At 31.7% G+C, this 20,915-nt stretch overlaps 1 protein-coding gene across 2 annotated transcripts; it reads left to right on the top strand.

Annotated features, from left to right (window-relative positions):
• The first annotated feature begins 3,657 nt into the window (after positions 1-3,657).
• On the top strand, positions 3,658-20,713 carry LOC124359809 (serine protease HTRA2, mitochondrial). Of its 2 annotated transcripts, none has more exons than XM_046812852.1 (7): positions 3,658-4,305; positions 12,008-12,131; positions 13,909-13,998; positions 15,164-15,355; positions 17,428-17,605; positions 18,515-18,680; positions 20,280-20,713. In XM_046812852.1, the coding sequence occupies exons 1-7, from the start codon at positions 3,872-3,874 to the stop codon at positions 20,449-20,451; spliced, it is 1,356 nt and encodes a 451-aa protein (XP_046668808.1). In that variant the 5' UTR covers positions 3,658-3,871; the 3' UTR covers positions 20,452-20,713. The 2 variants fall into 2 exon arrangements, with proteins under 2 accessions (XP_046668808.1, XP_046668809.1); XM_046812853.1 differs by having other exon boundaries at positions 3,663-4,305; positions 17,428-17,572.
• Positions 20,714-20,915: the final 202 nt, after the last annotated feature.

A 20,915-nucleotide genomic window follows, 5' to 3' on the forward strand; every position in this document is an offset into this window, starting at 1 on the left:
TTCTGAATCCTCCTCGGGTTTTCGGTCCTGAACGCAACATTTGGGTGTGGGCCAATCTTGCTTGCTGTTGTTCTTCCTTCTTTTTTAGCTGTTCTTCTTTTTCTATTGCTTTTAGTACCTTCTGTTTTTCTTTTTATAGATAAAAAATCTCAACTTCTTCGGCTGAAACACTCCTTCCAGGTTCTACAGGAAGTTTTAATTTTTGTACTACTCGTAACTTTAGGTCTTGTTCTCTTACACCTTTTATGTAGTTCATGAACTCATTACTTACTCTATGTACTGTTTCTTCCTCTTCTGTTCTCCTAGCATACTTGGGTGGTGGTACATTTGATGGTGGTACATCAACAACTTCTTTTTCAAAGTTTTTGAAAAATGTTCTTATTTCTTCTTCACTAACTGCAACTCGTTATTGGCTTATATTTTTAGCAAAACATTCTTTAAGTTCTGCTTTGTGCCTTTTTATGAAGCTTTGTCCCCATTCATAGCCGGGCATGTTGTTTTTGAAACACGGAACAGATTTTTTAGATGAATCCAAATAATTTTTAATAATATATCGCAAGTCAATCATTGCTAGGGGAATACCCATTTCTCCACAGTGAATGCAATGCTGAACAAATGATATTTCTTCGTCAGTAGAAAATATCATTGGCCTCCCCACATTTAGGCCATGCTTATTATTCAATTTGTTAATTAAGGTTTGCCGAGGAATATTGTAAAGCTTTGCTGCTTCTCTCTGGCCAATTTTACCTGACTTAATATCTTCTAAAATAGTGTACAAAGTCGCAGTGGTATACCTAGTTCGGTCTCCATAACCTCTGGTACCAGGCAGCCTCGTATGAGTTCGGGGCATGATTTCTGGAACAAAAGAAACTTTGTAGACATTAAACTATGAAGTACATAAAATTGTAAGTTTATTTATCTTTATATTTAACCCTTTTAACCCCGACGTCCGTACTATACGGACGTCGTAAAAATGGCGTCAACTCCCGACGTCCGTATAGTGCGGACGTGTACTTTTTATTACTTTACTGGCCACCTATTTCACCAAATGCTTTGAAGTTTCACAGACTTGTGCACAAAGATATTTTGCATCGAAATATATTAGTTTGTAATGGTTTGACTTCGTATTTTGTCAGTCTGTGACTGAGCAATTGCAGTTCGTCTCGACTGACTGCTCACGCTTGTTGCAGACAGCTGTATATCACGTATATCAGCTGTTCTTCACAGTTTTAGGTTAAAGCAGTGTAAAGTACGGCAGTTAAAGTTTAGTTTATTATTTGTTTGATTTCAAAATGAGTAAAAGACATCGTTCAAAGTCTCCCGTAAGTGAAAATACACTAATTAGTAACCTAGTTGCAAATGGTGTGGATGTGATTAGTGACGACGATTTGAGTGATGGATATCTTGAAAATTTACATTTTGTAGTGATGTAAATATTGTTTTAAAACTTTTTTAAAATTTATATTATGAACAGTTTTAGTTATTTTGTCAGAAAAAATGTATGTAAAAAAAATTACTTTCAAAATAATAATTTTATTCGTATATTTCTGTAAGCTAAATGTATAAAGAAGTAAAACAAAAAAAGAATTACCTAAATATCTTAAAAAATAACTGAGTTATGAATTTTTTACAAAACCCTTACATTTTGTCTGAAAATGGCTTGGGATTTCTGGCACATCACTTGATTTAATGGCCGGGGTTAAAAGGGTTAAAACTGCATTGTTCACAGTTTAATACAAAATTAAGTAATTAATCAAACATTTTGACTGTTTTATTAATTTCTGGGGTAACTTTGTACCGGTACAAAGTAACCCCACATTTAAACAAATGTGAGGTTACCTGATAGACTTGTAAGTATTTGAGAATTAAACCATGAGAACGCCACTAATTCATGCATTCAAAAACTTGTATACATCTAGATTGTTATTCTTAACTTGTTTGAAGTCTAGTTAAATAAAATATACTTACATTTTGAACTTGAATTCGCAACTCTCAGAAGCACGTTTTGAAGACATTCAATTCCAAAGACAATCTCACCCACTCAGTTAGAATCAGACCATTAGACTCAGAACATAGGAAATAACAAGAAACAGTAGTAAAGGATGAAGTTGTGGTATAATCTTTGACTAGTCATATGTAATTATTAGTTTCAATTTTATTCCATTGTTGACAGTGGTAAAATGTTACCCTGCGTGGCCTAAAGTTACCCCAACTGACTGTTTTCTTTGAAAACTGTTATAATTAGCAATTAAAAATACCATCAGCGTAGAAAACCTCCTGTTATGAAAACCTGCAAATCCTTGTAAGAAAGGACTAACTCAATTAATTTAGTAAAATTTAGTACAAAATATATTTTTCTTAGATTTTTACCCTGCTACGAAATTTTTTCATTTCAGACCCTTTAAAATGCCTACTGGCAGTTGTACATTTTGATAGGCTAAGAAGAGAAAATGTCTACAGTTTTTGACGTTCTGTATATCTCTGTTTCGATCGTTCCCGCTTCTTAAAATCCTTTCGTATATCGCAGCCCCTATTGTAAACCTATATCCATACAACCTTGAGTGTAAAACTATACAAGTATAAGCATGTAGTATTACCAGTTTTTGGGACGACAATTTTCACTAGGTCCGTAGTTAGTTGTTAAACATAGAACACTCTTTCGTAAAAATAATATCAACCTTGTTGCAGATACACAGCCCAAAGAAAAATGCAACGATTTACGTGACAGTGGAATAATGCATTGTGAAATGTAGTAGGTGAGATCTGGTCAACATGTTCTTCACGTTTCGGACAAGAAAGAGCTCTCTGGGTGGTTTTCATCATGTGTTAATTATATGTTTATCAAGTTTATCATAAGTTAACTTGGGATCCAGCACAAAACTCTAGAGTTTTACACTGATCTCCATTTAAGATTCCGCTCGGCTGAGAATACAGAGCAAGCTTTGAGTATCTCCTTCACTTTTAGCCTATTCCTGCAAAACCAACTCTCAGCCCTCTCTAACAACCCATCTGCCATCCAATATTTCCATCTGCGGCCAGTCTTGTGTCCGCACTTCTTGCAATGAGGTTCAAGTCATCAGCAATCAGGAGCATTGTTCCCTCAAGACCGTGATTAGTCAGTAACTGCAATCAACAAAGTATGGCTCACAAGACAGACCCCTGCGGAACACTAAACACAACACTTTGGATTCAAGAGAAGTGCCAATCACAAAAGGCAAACTGTGATCTATTAGAAATATGGTAGTCTTTGAAAGTTCTTAACATTATCCTATTCACTATGCGACGTTAAAACTTCTTCAGTAAAACGTCAATACAATAAAATATTGAAAGCTTTGTTCGTTATAAATCATGTTTCATTTGACGTTCAACATGTAACTATTATTTGGGTATCTGACCTTTGTTTGTAAGTACGTAAAAGTAAACCCTAAACTATTGTGGTTGACGATCGACATCTTTTCAGGATAAAAATAAATTCTTCTATAAATTACAGGAAAGCACATGTAATTTATTTACACTATACACAATGCAAATTGGCTTTCGGCTTCCGGACAATAACTAACATATTAGATTTATGTATGGTAAGCTCATACAATGATCATAGAGTAGGAAATAAGTAATGTCACTACTAAACCTTAACTCTCTGGCTAAACCTGATGTTTTCTAGTTTATGGAAAAAATTGTATTCGGAAATTGACATTCGATTCTTTTCCATGTAATAATAGTAGATTTCAATTATAAACCTAACCTCAATATGCAATTCCTTTTCTAATTAAATTAAACAAATCATTAACGTATGTGAGGACGAAAATACCAGCAGCAAAAATAGAATGACGTGAGAAATCTAAGATCTTGTTTATTTCTTACTTTTAAAATGTTCCAACTCAGAAATTTTAGTAAATGTAAACAATTAACCTCTATTAAAATTTACAGTAATTTGAAACAAACAACTTACATAGAGCCATGTAGCATGTGTATTGTACAGTTAAGACATTTCCAGCAAGAAAAGAAGTATCACAAGTACAGTGGAAATGGCAACTACTCAAGAACATTTTTTAAACTGGGATTAGGTCTATGTGGTAGTCTTGGGCTGTGTTTTACTTATTTGAATTTGAGGGAAGATATTCCCTACTACTTACCAAAGTCTTTAAATGTACTTAATTATATTACACCAGTTGTATATGCTGCTACTCCAATTGAACCAAAACTTCCTAAAGACAGTTTAAGAAATAAATTTAATTTTGTTGCTGATGTTGTAGATAAATGTGCATCTTGTGTTGTTTACATTGAGATTCAGGATTCTAGGAGGTAAGTCATCCACAATTTCATTTGTCTCAGAAAGCTCATATTAGTCTAGGCCTACCTTTTCAGTTATTGTTTCAAGGCTCTGACGTTACTTACATTGGGTAATATTTATTTTGTCTACACTACCTAAAATCAGCTGACACTTGCATATTCATAGCCATCTTGTCGTCACTAGCCTTCTTTAATATAAACAAAATTATAATTGATGGCAATGACGTCAATAGTTAGCTGATAATGATGCCACTAGCAACAGCTGGTAAGACGTCACGTGTCTAAATAAAGCTGGGAATGTAATTATGAACATATATAGGTCAAATTTATATTTGATACTATCGATACGATATTTCGTATCATATCATATAATAATAACATCGATAATTATCATCCGATTATGTTGGTGGCCGCTTATTATACTGTAGCCGAACAGATCTACCTGAGTTGAAGTTCCAGTAAAATTTAACACTTTTTCATTGCACCTATTTTTTGTTATTTTAGCCACAGTTTCCTTCTTAACATGGTGAAGCTTATTGATTGTTGGAGTAGAGCATGATAAGGGGTCCCAGTTTTTTATATCAATACATAATATTCATATATAGAATAATTAACTATCAATCGATATCAAAGTACCTATAGTCCTCAGTAACAATCATATGTTTGAAATTAAAATAATGAATTTAATAAATATAGTGACAATCTCATATAAATAATAAAATAAACCATAATGATAAAATTTAGAACAAAAATAGGAAACAATTAAAGAATTTAGAAATTACATAACAAAATTTAGAATTTATATTGACATAGGAAATTGGTGGAACTATCTTTACGTTTTCACCTGGGTAGCAATGTTTACCCACATTCAAGAAATGCTTGAATGCATCCTCTTCAGAAAGCTGTACCTCTTTTCTGTATAAATATTCACAGATATGATCTGCAAGTATTTGGTACATGTCACTTTTCAAATTTCGTTTCATGGTCGTCCATGAGCTTTCAACTGTCTTTAAGTGTTACCAAAAGTCAACAGTTGCCGGTCTAAAAAGTTTTCCTAATGATTGATGGACACTTTTATTTCGGTCTTGTTTGCCATGCGGTTTCTTTGTTAATTTAGTTGGGTGGGACTATCGTGGCCATTTTGATATCAGGGCGTTTATTTATCCAGTCGTACTATTGAGAAGTTACTGTCGCTATTTTTTGTTTTACAATAACAGTTTAAAATGCCTGATGCAGTTGATAATCCCACGAGTTATGAAATGCAGTCGGTATTATGATTTTTCGCTAAGCACAATAAACTGTCTATCGCCAACTCTGTGAAGTTTATGGAAACAATGTGATTACTAAAGGTGGGATGGGTCAGTGGTGCATTAGGTTTAAAATGGCCGAACTAACGTGCATAACGATGAATGAGTGAAAGCATTGTGACTTATGAAATTGTTTATGAAATCAATGAGAAGGTTAAAGAAGACTACTGATTCACAATAACAGAACTCTCACTTAGTTTTCCTCAAATTTCAAGGAGTTAGTTACACGAAACTGTTAAGCAGAAGTTGTAAGTTAATCTATTTTCTGGATAGTCCTTGTAATAAGGGGCCATCAACACAATTGGATCAACTATCAATTCTAGATATCTAAGCTTTTGAATATAAAAACATTTGTCTTATAAATATTCGTAATTAATCATTGCCAGCTATTTTTATTTACCAGAATAATAATATTGTTGAACAAATCAAGTAAAATCATTTACATACTGAGTAGGCTAGTGACATCAGCAAGAACAGTGGTGATGAACATGCGATTTTAGTCTCAAAATGTATTACCTACAAGAAATGTAGCTTGTCTTGATAACATTGTTACCAATATGTTTAAAAATGATATAGAATGTCAGATCATCGAGCCTCATATCTCTGATCACTCTGGTATTTTAGCAGTCTTCCACGACTTTATGGGTAATGATCCAAACAAACAAACATATTTCAAGTGAATGAGGGACTTAACTCCCAAAGCAATAAGAAACTTTAGAATGGTGCTAAGTGAGGTTGACTGGACTTTCTTAAAAACATACTATAGAGTTGATTTAGCTTTTAATGATTTTATTAACTTTTTGACAACTTCTTTTGAAGAATGCTGTATATAAGTAGATTTACATAAAAATATATGTAAGAATAAGTGGTTTACACCTGAGCTGAGGTCATATAGAGATTATGTTATGCATTTGTATGATTGCTATAAGAATAATAAAGGTCTTGCTGAAGAAAATTTATATAAAGATGCATATTTAAATGCTAAAAGATGTTATAAAGTAAAAATAAAACAAGCCAAGTTAGAATCTCATGAAAATCATATTCTTAGTTCTAAAAATAAGTGTAAAGCTGCTTGGAATGTTATTAGATTAGAAGCTAATTTAAGACCAGCAAATCAGGAAACAAAAATTGATTCAGAAATTTTTAATGACTATTTTATTAACTCTGTAACAATATCAAATGTAAATAATGTAGTGAGTAACTGTAATATAGCTGCCATCCAGTTTTTAAATAGGTATATATCTAACATGAATATTGAGAATAACGTTTTCCACTGGAAGCAGATTCCTTCAAAAGATGTGCTCAAGTATGTTTCTAAATTGAGTTCATCACAAAGTGAAGATGTTTATGGTTTCTCCAACAAAGTAGTCAAGGAAATAATAGATATTATTCTAGAGCCCTTAACACTTCTTTTTAACATGATGCTTGAGCAGAGTGTTTTTCCAGATATTCTTAAGGTTGTCAAAGTTGTACCTATTTTTAAGAAAGGAGATAAATTGTGCCCCTCTAACTATTGCCCGATATCATTAGTTCCTATATTTATTAAGGTCTTTGAGTGCTGTATAAAAGACCAACTGTACAATTACTTTGCTGAGGGAGAACTTCTATGTAAGGAGCAGTTTGGTTTTTTACCTGGAAAAAACACTATCAAAGCAATTGAATCAGTTGTTGAAAAAAATCTTAAGAAGTTTTGAATGTAAAGATATATTATCAGCCACTTTAATTGACTTGTCGAAAGCTTTTGATAGTATATCTCATGATCTGCTTTTAAAAAAACTTCATTGTTACGGTATACAAGGTAAAGAATTGAATTTAATGACCTCCTATCTAAGTAATAGGAAGCAAATGGTAACTCAAGGTTCTGATGTATCAAAGCTCAAATCAGTTCAAATGGGTGTCCCTCAGGGCTCGGTCCTGGGGCCTTTTTTGTTTATTGTAGCTATGAATGATTTTGCTTTTAGTGTACCCTGTATGTCCGTTTTATATGCGGATGATACAACTTTACTCAATTCTGGTAAATACCTTGGTGCAAGGTAATGCCATGAGGGTAGCTTGTGGTTGGTTTAGAGCAAATTTCTTAAATGTAAACAATAGTAAAACAGAGAATATTTATTTCTGTTTAAGAACTGCTGTAACAAGTGGAAGTAAATCAGTTAAACTGTTAGGGGTACATTTGGATGACAGGCTTAGTTGGGATACTCATACAAGTAGTCTATGTACAAAGCTATCTAGGGTAACATACTTATTACGTAAATTAAGTTTATGTGTAAGTAGAGAAATGTTAATAACATCATATTTTGCCTTTTTTCACTCACTCTTGTTATATGGAATACTTCTTTGGGGTAATAGTAGTGGAGCCCAAAGAGTTTTTTTGTGGCAAAAGCAAGCTCTAAGATTGATTAAGAATGTGAAGGGTAAGGAATCTTGTCGCCTGATTTTCAAAGAGTTCTCCATAATGACAGTACCATCTATGTATATATATTGTTGCTTAATGAGAGTTAAAGAAAATCTAGACAAATATGAGGTGCGTCAAGACATCCATAACTATAATACAAGAGCTAAATATATGTTAAATTTAATACCAGTAAGACTTGAAAAATTTAAAAAAAGTCACTGCTTTATGGAGGTGCAGTAATAAATTACCTGATAGTACATGGACAACGAGTCTAAATAAATTTAAAACAGTTCTTAAGAATTGGTTTAAGGTTGCACCTTTTTACTCTGTGGATGAATTCTTAGTCTGTGATACAAGTACCATAATTTTCTGATAGTCTGTTTTAAATGGTCTGATACAGCTTTTTAAATATAAATGTTGTTTTAATTTGTACTGTTTATATGTTAGTTTCAATTGTACCAGTTTTAAATCTTTTAATTTAAGCTCAGCATTCTAGTCAAACTATTTTAATTTGTTATATTCATTTGTCAATGTAAGTTTTGTGATAAATTATTCATTTGTGTTTCCTATTTGTAAGTATTTAAATTTTAGCACTGGTGAATATTTATTATGCAATGTTTTTATAGTTTGAGCAATTAAACCACTTATGTATAAACTTACTACAGAAAAAAATTATTACTGTGTTATAACCACCATAGAACTTTAATAGATTATATATATTTATATTGTCTGACAATGTCTATTGTACCTTTGTGTATTTAATGACAATAAAGCTTCTTGATTCTTGATTCTTTAAAATGGGTACAAGATAATGACCGAAAATGACAAAATGGTGATCCATTTGAACAAGTTATAAATACTCTGTAAAATAATGGAAATTACTATGCCGATCAAACATAGTACGAATTTAGTTTAGTTATTTTGTATAATCTTAAATAGGCCTACATACATTTCTTCTACATATAAAAATATAAATTCACTATAATACAGTTTAAATAGTCTATAACATAATTTAGTTCCATATTATAATTCCAAATAAATTCAAAGTAAAATCATGTGTTTGGTATTTAAGTAATGGCCGCAAGTATAATGGCGATGTACATGTGTTCTTTGTGCTCGATGGATGGAATTTATGACTAGAAATCATTGTGAGCAATCTTTTTTGCAAGTTTTATTTATGATTCGTGTCACCAACTGTTGATGATAGACTGTTGTTGTTGGAGTTGTTTTATTTTTCTGAGAGTGACACAACACAAAATTTACCTTCATTGATAGTTAATTTTGCTTCTAAAGTATTAGTTGATATTTGTCAGGCTTTTCTTCCATGCCTTGTAAAGCAAGACACTATTTATTTGCATAGTTGTTTCTTGATTTTACAAAGGTTATGAGAGCATAGACAACTCAGCTAGAATGTCGTACATTATTACTAACTTAAGTAAAAATCTGGGAGGTGCATTATTACTAATGTAGGTTAAAATCTGGGAGGTAAACAGCTGATTGACAAACAAATGTATATTGCTCTGCATGTTTTTTAAGCAATCAAGGAGGCTCTCTACTACAGACAGGGTGTTTGATCAGACAGTTAAAAAAGATTTAGAAATAAGAATTGTGGAGTGTTCTCTTTACAGACATCCAATTTTAAATATATTATCTACATACTTTTGCTTCCAAGACTTGTTAATTCATCTATTGAAACTAATAACTTACCAATCACTTTTAAAATTTGTTTTATCATCCTCTTTTTCATTTCATAAGATATATGACATTATTTTCATTGCAGTGTTTTTAGAATTTAATCCCTCACTTACACCGTTTAACGTTGGCAGGCATTCGTTGAAGGCCAAAGTGGTTGGCTTTATGCCTGTTGATTTTAGCTATAAAGTTGTGTGTTCTAAAATGTTTTGATTGTCATTAAGTAAAAAGCAGTTTCCCTAAGTATATGTGGTTTAAAAAAAGTAACTATAAAATCAAATAAATACAAAAAAATTAGTTTTAGAGTTAGTATAATAGGAGAATTAAATTTTTTGTGATGTTTGTGAAAGATATTGGCATGCACTGTAAAAAACTACAACCTTGCAACCGGTAACTGGTTAAATTAAATATGCTCTTGTAATTGTCTGAAAATCCAGTAGTTAGTAGCACAAATTGGCCATTTCCTTCAACAATCATTATTAGTTCACTAAAGTGCTTCAGCTTCTTAACAGATATCACTAACAGCACTTAAGAACATCTGAATCTCAAAATCTTAACTTACGTTAATCTTACAGCATTACAGTTGAGAATGTATTAAATAAAACACCTGGCACTTAAGAACCAGTTGTGGTGAAACTACCTAGAGCTTTGCCCCATAAGAATAATGTTAAACCTCATTCAATTTTATGCCCCAATTTTTTACCATAGCGTTCTGGGAAATCGCTATCCAAACATGTTGTAGTTTTGTTGTATAGTGTATACGTTTTGAATATTTAAATGATGACATACAAAAAATGCTTCTGATTACCCTATACAAATATTGAAAAAAACTAAACGTGTTTGAATGTGTATTATTATATCTGTACAGTGAGACATCTCCCATAATATGGTGCCATTAAAATAATTATGTCCACCAGATAGATCTTTTACATAAATATTTAAACACCATTGACCGTAATCTAAATTTTACCATTGAAACAGAAACATCAAATCAACAATCTTTTAGACCTCATCCTAGACAAAAGCAACAATAGTTTTGAATATGGTTTTTACCGTACACATACATCAGACCATCCATTCCACTTCATATCATCCATACACACTAAACATGTCCACTTATAACTCTATGGTTTACAGATTTCTCAAAGTACCACTGAATATAAGCAATCATAACAAAGAATTAAATATCATAAAACATATTGCCAAGGCTGATGGTTAAAACAACACCGTGGTGGACAAAATAGTACAGAAAAAGTAGAACAAAATATTACTCTGTAATAATAAGGAAAATGAAAAGCAGGACAAGAAGTAAAAATGCGTTGAGTGTAGCCCAACAATACAGCATTACATTAAAAAGACCTTAAATCCGATGGCTTAGACCTAATATTCAAGACAACAAACCATACCAGAAATATTTTGAAATGTAAATCTCAGGACTTGTACCCAAAACTGTCAAACCGGCTTTATAAAATAACTTTTTCTGATTGCCATAGTTTTTGCATTGAACAGAAAGGCAGATTATTTAGCTAAACATTTAAAGAGCATTGCCTGAAACATAAATTTATAAGCAGGCTTCGTCATTCACTCAACATTTGATGGATGAGACCACATAATAAACGGAATTAATAAAAATCTGAAAGTTTCACATCAATTTGGTAAAGGCAGCAAATTAACACGCTTGAAGAATACAAATTTTATTAACATTTAAAAAGAAATCCTTACATGAACTCATGTTAGTTAAATGAGAAGCTACAATTCAGTTTCCATTATTTGATCAACACATTACTCCATTGCAACAGCATCTCGCCAACTGACCAATCTGTTGATAATGTCTACGCACAGGGAACTGAAATCATCTAGTGTCAATTGTCTTCTGTCAGCCGTGAAGTTTTATCATGTTTAATATTTGTGTGTGATCAAATATTATGTATCTCACATTTATTTATTTATTTGTTGTATTTAGTGCTGTGTTCATAAATTTTAAACTATGACGACTCCAGATGGATAATCTTTACTTTTAATATTTATTGATACCGGCACCAGAATATAACTTATTAACAGTGGAAACTATAGTAGTGTTATGACTACCATTTGAATTGTTTGATGAAGGTACGTTGTTATTGTTATTAGTAAAAATAGGTTCGCTAAAGTGACGTGAGGTTTAACATTATTCCTATGGAGCTAAAACCAAGATGTCTCACCAGTACAGTACATTAAAGGCTGTTAAAGGTTTAAAATAAAAACTATCAACACTATGCTCGAAATGCTCGATTTAAATATTAAAAAATTTTCAGGTTAGTAAATTAATATTTATTTTCAGGTTAGAATTTTTCACTGGTACTCCAACTACAGTCTCTAATGGCTCTGGATTCATTGTTAGTAATGATGGATTAATCTTGACTAATGCTCATGTGGTTGTAGCTAAACCCGGTAGTAGGATTCAGGTAAGTTATTTTGGTTATTTTTATATCTTTGGTTTAAAATGTGTGCTTTTTGGATCACAAATGCTTTGTACAAGCTCTAAAATTAACTGTAACATAGTAAATTACGGATTCAAAGAAATAATCATCATTATCGTAACATTTCTAAATATATTTTAGTCAGTAAGTAGGCTTTACAGTATTTACATCTATCAAGTTGTATTTCAGCTTTTAAAAACCTGTTTTAATCCGCTAGGAGTATGTCTAGATGATAAAACTTCCCTTCTTTTTACATTTACTAAGGGCATTCTATTTATGAAGTTATTAAGATGTACAGTTTATTTGCTAGCTTATTTCCAAATAGAATTACATCTCATGGTTTAGAGCACCTATACAGACATCAATCAAAATAAAACTACCTTCATCTAACATGATCTATTCACTTTGGCCTCTCAGGTATATGCTTAAGTTTCTTAACTTATAACTTGTTTTGTTCTTAACCATGATTTAGGTGAGTTTATTTACTCATACTGATTAGTTTTAAATATTTTTGCACGCTCAACTTTGAGCCAAATTTTTGATACCTGAGGAAAAGAACAGACACTAACTCTGGAAATGTAGTGTTCCAGTTTTTTAACTTCTACAATGGTTAATGTCCCAAAACATGTTATCCTATCATTTAATAATATTGATAAAGTGGTGGCTGTATGTCCATGGGAAGTTATAAAGGAGCCAAATTTACATGTTTCTAGGAACATAAGGACATGAACTAGGAATATACTTATTGCAAAACACATCAGAGGACTGGACAAAATTCTGCAGACAGTAATTTAAAGTGACTTAATTGTTATCTGATAAAACTCTTTGAGAACCTTTTTGTGTAGCCATAAATAGCAGGTTTCTTGTAAGAGACAATTTCTATAGAATTTCTCTATATGAGACAATACACTGGAAACTGTATAAGACTAGCGAAATTGTAATATATGATTGTATAATTTGGATAAATAGCTGTCTTTGATAAAGTATGGATGTGTTTTGTTAAGCAAAAGCTTGGAAACATTATCTTTTTTAAAACAAAAGTAAACAATCCTCATTCAAAGTATTTTAGATGAGGCCTAAAATTGGATTTATTTTAAGGCCATAACCAAACACCATGTACATTCATTTCATTTTCGTTATTTACGGTGTGTTTGTGGTGAGAATACATTCAGTTTTTGTTTAGACTGAACAAGTATTTCATGAAAACCTGCAGCCAAAGGACAAAAATACAATTTTTTTTTAATATGGGTAAGAAGTAGAGTCCACTTACAAAGTAGTTATGTAGTACTTTATCAGTATTTACAAACTTGTATACAATATGGTTTAGTGTTCAATTTGCAAGTGTTTTAATAGAAAAAATGAAGGTTACTTGGTTTTATTGTTTTTAGGAAAAATATTTATTTAAAGATTATTGTACCAGGATTTATCAAAATTCAATTCATGAATTTCTTAGTCTACAGTGTTTTATCCTCTAACGCAAAAAGAAAGTCCCCACTTTTCAATTCAAAATAGAATGATCATATCTTAACCACCTTTATTGACCAGCTTGTATGTAATTTAATTCCAATATGAAGAGCATTTCAAAATGTTATGGACTCAGAGAAAAATAAATATTCTGAACTACGTACAACATTTACTAAATGATTAATAATAAACAAATTTTTGATGGTTCAGCTGTCACAAAATCTACCTACTTCTTCTGACTAAGATGAAAGGACTTTTGTTTGCAAAAAATCTTTTAATAAAGTTTTGAAACTTACAGGTGAAACTCGCAGATGGCTCTACTCACAAAGCGACCGTTCAAGATTACGACCTGAAATCGGACTTGGCTTTGCTGAAGATTACAACTGATGTGAGAGACTAACAGTAAGCTGTTTAGGTGTTTGTACAGAATGTTCAATAGTAACTTGTCTTGTTTCATATTGGAAAATTCCTTGTGTTTGTTGTCTAGTTTTGCCTGTCTTGGGCAGTTAAAGAGAATGATTGATGAATAGAGTGAATGTGTGTGCTCTGTGTAGTATTGTTATTATCCATGTAGATAAGGCTCTTGACAATAAGCTTTAACGGTGTATTCAGTGAGGATATATGACATTAATATTAGTTTTTAATTTTGATTTTATTACTTAATTAAATAGCTGTTTTAATACTCTTCCACTCTACTGACATGGAGAGTTGTTTAGATCATGTAGAGACATCTGCCAAAGACACGAGTTGTGAAAATTATAATACTTAATTTTTAATGTAGTATGTCACTCAAGAATTTGTAAGGAATAATAGGTCAAAGTCTTATTGTAAAGAAATATTTAATATCTGAGATTAAGTTCTCATTACAGTAAAGTAAAGCCTATCATATCTGACACTTCCGATATCTGACCGGAGTCTAACTGTAAGTTATATAAGCAAGAAATGCACACGGATAAGCTAGATTATTTTCTCCCACTCCTCGGCCAATGTGTGTGGGAGAGAGAAGGATGAGGCCTTGTTAAGACTTAGCCACACTATTTTTAGAAACAATAAGCATTTGATCTGTGACGTTCTGTCAGCTTCCGAATGTTAATTGACACATGTTGTAGTGGTAGAATATTTATTATTTAATAAGTTAAGATCTGAATGAATTTTAAATATTGGACATTACACATTGTTTTAAGTTTTCATAAAAATCATTTGTTTTTTTATCCTTTAGAATTGTGTTTTATTTTACATATGTAACAAGAAAAACTGAACATATACAGTGCATTAGTTGAGTTTTAAAGTTTTAAATTGAATAAATGTTTGCTGTAACTTAAATCCATTAAATATTAAAAAAAGTTCCAGGGCAGCATTCAACATTTTTGTAATTATCTAGTGCTTATGCAAAAGTAAACTGCAGTAGTGCATTGTTATTAATAATTTAAATTGTTCATGTTATATTTTCATGTTATAGTTACAAACCTAACTTTAATGATATCCGGCGTGCCTCGTTGCCACATTAGGACGGATACTGTATATACTGTTTATTGTTGTGTTGACATGTGTAGCGCAAGCTGACGACTGTGGTGATGGGCTCATCGCAGGAGCTGCGGGTGGGGGAGTGGGTGGTCGCTCTCGGTAGTCCACTGGCCCTGTCAAACACTGTGACAGCTGGAATAATCTCCAGCCTGCGCACCAGTCAGGAAATTGGACTGCGGGGCAAGGACATGGAGTATATACAGACAGACGCAGCTATCACGGTATGTGGGATGATGTTGAGATAATATCTTGAGTTTGTATAATGTATTTTTAGGTGTCTATGTGAATAATGTTTTATTTTACTCAAAATTTGTTTATTACAGGCATATCTTGCTGGTCTGACACTTTGAAATTTCAAATTGAAACATACAGAATATACCTAATTAGTATAAAAGAATTATAATTTATACCCTTTAGAAAACATAATGCATTCTACTCTGACTAATTCTCAAAGTTCTGAGTTTTGCCCTTTCCTGTCTTAAAAGTTTTAGTAGGGACAAGGTGAATCTCAAATATCATGGTTCAGTATTCAAACAAATGTCATTAAATTTTAATGCAAAACACATTATTTCATCATTGATCAGTGAGAAATGACTTTATTCCCCATTTACAACCCTTTGATCTTGAAAAATTTCATAACAGTTAATAGTTTCAGGAACAAATCAACTTTAACTAAAGTTCTGGTGGCCATTTCTCCCCATTTTTTAACTATAATTTTTTAATATTTAAAAAGTGGAGGAACTGGACCTTGTAAAGTGTGATAATGTAACAAATACTATACAAAAATTTAGAGAGTTATGTGCACTACAAAATAATAAATGAATTAATAGGCAGTTTTTAAATTTTTGAAAAGTGATGGGACTTACCTTGTGAAACACGGTAGTGTAATAAATATTAGAATCTGAGGTACCCAATTTATTCTTAATGTTATCTAGTTTCAGAAAATATATAGCCTAATGGTGTCCAGGTTTTCTTGAAGAAAAATTAAAAATATGTTTTTAAACTCACAAACGGTAAATGGAAGGATAAATTTGTTTCTATAAGTATAATAAATTTTAAAAATAAACAAAAAATATAATTTTTAAATTACATTTGGCCAAAATATACCAAAAATCTGAGAATTATGTGCATTGTTAAATAATAAATAAATAAATAATCATTACCTGGTATCCTGCAAATGTAGGTTCATAGGTGCATCAGCATAAAGTGGTGAAAGTGACAGGTTTAAAAAAATTAAAAGTTTCTTCCATGTAAATTTTGATATGAAAATATTTTACTGATAATATTAATTTTACAAAGAAAAAAAATATTAATTTTGAAAACTTTTATTGAAATATTGGCTTTGTTTGGGTGCAGAAAGCATAAAAAGAAACCAAGATATTACTGTCAAGGCCTAGATTGTCTGAGTCCACAGGCTAACAAGTTCTCTAATGTCAATTGTCCTATCAGCAAAGTTTTGGGGCATTATTGAAATGAGAGTATAAACAAAGCTATGGCAAGCTCTGATAATAATCAATACCCAAGATATATTATTAACATTGTAGCTCCCAAACTCTTTCATTGCACTGCACAATAGCCTACATTGGTCTAGTCTTACTAATTACAACATATCAAATACAAAGCCATGAAATTACTAACAGAAACACTACTTATTGATTTTAAAAGATCCATAGTAAACTCGTTTATAAGTAATTAACACTATCTCGTGAAATAAATACCTTTTATGATTACATCAATACCAAGATAATCACTGGATTCAAAATGGCTAGATGAAGATGATCGTTCTGAGCAGAAGGCAATTTTTATGAAGACACTGGAACATCACTGTTGCCAAAAAATCAAATCAAATTTCACAATTGAAATCAGCAATTCCTTTTGTTTCAAATGGTATGTAAATAATGGTGGTAGTGTTGACTTATGTACTATATGAACTATCAAAACGGGTACCTGTTGGATCGACATTATAATGTCGATAAGAGTTAAAATGGTGCCTCAAAATGACCAGAGTATATATTTACTAGAGCAGTACAATAGAATGCACTTGAAAACTTGTATTTTTGAAAGTTAACAAGTAACTTTAATAATAAAGTATTAATTTGAAATTCTAAAGTGCAGAGTTAGAAGTACCTGTCTACTATTCAAGTACGTTTAATTTTAGCTAGTGTTAGCTACAACCAAATAAACTAATTTTAAATGGTAACTATTTTAATATATTTCAGTTCAGATATCCTTGAACCCTTTGTTAACATTATTACTATTCCTTTTGACTATTTAATAATTTTTGTTCTTTCAGTTTGGAAACTCGGGTGGACCCTTGGTGAATCTTGATGGTGAAGTGATAGGAATCAATGCCATGAAAGTTACAGCTGGGATTTCCTTTGCTATTCCTATTGACTATGCCAAGTCATTTTTGAAGAAGGCAGAGGAGAAATTAAAAAGTAAACAAATTTTAACAAACAATCTTGGTTACTGTAAGTGAATACTAGTGTAGTTCTTAGTTTATGGTAATGTGTAGTAAGCTCATGCTTTTTAAGTGGAATTAAGTATTGGTTCTTGGCTTGATAATTATAAAATTGATCAAATTAATCAATGTGAAGTACAATTTGGTGAAGTGAAATAAAAAAAAACTTTGCAGTTAAAGTTAAATGCTACATTATTAAAGGTATTTCTTATAAATTAATCTAGAATTAAATATTAGTTCTCAGTCATGGAGCAGAGAATGAACAATCACATAAATTGAATTGATTAAGCATATAGTAGAAGGAATTAATTTAGAAATACATTGAATTATTGCATTTAAAAAAAGTACAACGTGTACCATGACAAAGTTTCATAGGTGCTGATGACTGAGTAGTAAATGTTTTTTTAGGAACTTTTTCCTTCATTTTAATGTGTTTAGTATTGCCTGAAGAATGGTATTTTATTTTAGTATTACTCTGTATACTAGTCATAAAAGTTATTTATGACTACTCTGTTAAAAGTTGTGGCCGTTTTCTTTCCTATGGTATACTGTTTCCAGTTGATTAATATGAAAGCTGTTTTGTGAGTAAAACTGATTAGAATTTCATTTTCTTCATATTGTTGGTTTTTTTAAAAAACACCCCTTGAGATAGTACCTAAATTCAAAGCTCAGATCGTCATAATGATATGTAGCGATCAAAGTATGTCAAAGTATGTGTGTTTTTTTTTATAATAATGTAGTTTTTTAGGTCCTTGAAGAGAAAATCTGTTCTAAAAATAGTGGCCTCTAGATAATACCAAAGTACCAGAATAACATACTAAATAAACATGGGAAATTAAAAATTGCAAATCATTATGTAAAAGTTGAAAGTTATTATTTTATAGTTATAAATTCATGCTGGACATGCCTGAATTTGCAGACAAGCCACAGGTAGGACCCATTGTGCGACGCTATATGGGCATCACGCTAATCACCCTGTCTGAGCCGATACTGCGGGACCTACATAGTAAAGGGGTAAACATCCCTCCAGGAATCAAGCAGGGAGTCATCATCTGGAAGGTTGTCATTGGCTCTCCAGCCTTCATGTGAGTTTTAAATTTTGTCATTTGCTCAATAATGTAGCCTACTTGCAATTTTTATTCAGATAACAAGTTTTTCTTCAATTAGAAGTCAGCATTTTATAATGCAGATGAAAAATATTTTTTGACTTGCAACATTATGTGACTCAATTACAAACTATTGTATAAAACTACCCTTAAAATAAATGTAGTCAGAATTGGAAAAATATTTGCATAATTTTTATGAGTAAAATTACTCGTATGAGTAAAGCAGTCACCACACAACAAATACTGTACAGTAAAACATCTATTAGTTTAGTTAGATAACTTAGAGAAACAGACAACTAGAGGTAAATACACAACATCAGATCCTCTAAATTACTACATGCTTTACTATACAGGGGTGCTGAAAAGTCCCGGGACGGTCTAATAACTTTTGAACTAATTACAATATAAGAACCAAAATTTACATCAAGCTTTTGCTCATATAAAGCTATTATTTTATGTATTTCACCATGATATCCTGCTTATGGGGGACGTCCGGCTAGGGGTTGGTGAAAATTCTTAAATAGAAGCATAGGTCGAGTCGTACATCAAATTAAAGCTCTTTTAATTAGAAACATTTTGGCGAAAATCTGACGTAAAACAGTTGACGCATTACAAAATGGCGGACACTCAAAGATTATAAAATACAGAATTTTTCAAATGCAAACATTCTGGTTGTTAGAGAAAACTGAGACACTTAATCTTTTATTTTACTTCTTTTACTTCAAATCACTTACCAAAACAGTTATAACAAATGTTCAAAGTGTTTGCCTTCAGTTTGCTGATGTACATCTACAGTTAACCTCTATAGAAAGAGTTTATTAAGTTTGAAAATACTTATTTTCTTTGTGACACAAGTCCTGGTTATACCATTTTAGTATTTTGTACAGGCTTTCTTGTAATTCCACAGAATTTTGAAGAATGTCTTTTGTTGTAAAGCTTTTCAATCACAAACAAACAACATAACACTGGGTATTGTCAAAATGTTTATCTTTGTAATTCACTATGATTTATGATTTATTGTCTCTGAACCCGGTAATCAGAAAGCTATTAGATTTAGTCTTTACAAAGTGATGTTTAGTTGAAAGATGCTCATGACAAAACTTTAAATTGTCAAGGCACCCAGTGTTTGATCGTAATGTCAAATATTTTCATTTATAATGTCTATATCTTTTGATTTTGACACAATTAAGATTACAATACTCATTTACTACATAAATTTCAGAAATTTTCAAGGAAGCCCCTGGGTGCCTATATAGAATGGGAGCTTCCAAGGTCATCTAGGTTAAAAAAATTCTGAATTTGCCATTGCTCTATATACCATAACTTCACAGTTTTAATGGCATTAAAAAGTATGCAGTTTCTGTTATTCAAAATTTGCATCAGGAAATAAACCATGAAAATATTTGCTGTGTACAAGTAAATTTTTGCAGAAAGAACAATTCTAAAAACGGGTGTTTTGTTACATCAGAGTTAAAGTGGAAAGGACTAAGGCAAAAATTGTTTTGAATTTAAATTTACTACATAGACAAAACTTTTATTTTCAGAATAAATGTGTAAACCGTGTCAGGTTTGTTACAGTGCCGGACTGAAGCCGGGGGACATAGTGACTCACATCAATAACAAGGAGGTACCGGGTGCCAGTGCCGTCTACTCGGTAATGGAGGATCCTACAGTTGACAGCACCCTCACCATGAGGATCATCCGGGATGGTCGCATCATGAACCTTACTGTTGTCCCAGAGGAGGGATAGGGTAGCCCTTGCTATTATAACCGTAAAGTCCATTGATGTTGTAAATGTGTGGAGGTGTCCTAAGAGGAATCCAATATCAAATGTTCTCAGATACTTACTATTTGCATAGTACACATGGTTGTATTAATTCATAGTAATTTATTTGTTCAGTTTTATATTTTTATTTGGTTTACATCTGCCTTCATGTAAGATTCATGACTGATTTTGCCTGAAAGGAAGTATATTTTTGATTGTGGTTTTAAAATATACATTTGTTATATTATTGAGTAATTATTTATCCCAATAGAGACCTGTATTGTTTAAGTTTTTTAGAGTGTTGGATGATGGTTTGACATGAAAAATGTTAAATAGATCACTGCTATCAGCATGAAATTCAATTCCCAGCTTGTAAACCTTGAGTCTGTTAATTTCCTCTGCTCTAAAACTCGCGATCTGAGCTACTCCCTTCTATTCTACTCTAATCC

The sequence above is a fragment of the Homalodisca vitripennis genome, chromosome 4, assembly GCF_021130785.1.
Source record: "Homalodisca vitripennis isolate AUS2020 chromosome 4, UT_GWSS_2.1, whole genome shotgun sequence".
NCBI lineage: Eukaryota > Metazoa > Arthropoda > Insecta > Hemiptera > Cicadellidae > Homalodisca > Homalodisca vitripennis.

What these genes read in the sequence shown, in the direction of transcription:
- LOC124359809 (XM_046812852.1), top strand. Translation starts at nt 3,872, where the DNA reads ATGTTCCAACTCAGAAATTTTAGTAAATGTAAACAATTAACCTCTATT. An exon ending in GAGATTCAGGATTCTAGGAG is followed by an intron (nt 4,306 to 12,007) that starts GTAAGTCATCCA and finishes ATTTATTTTCAG; the next exon opens with GTTAGAATTTTTCACTGGTA. An exon ending in TGCTGAAGATTACAACTGAT is followed by an intron (nt 13,999 to 15,163) that starts GTGAGAGACTAA and finishes TGACATGTGTAG; the next exon opens with CGCAAGCTGACGACTGTGGT.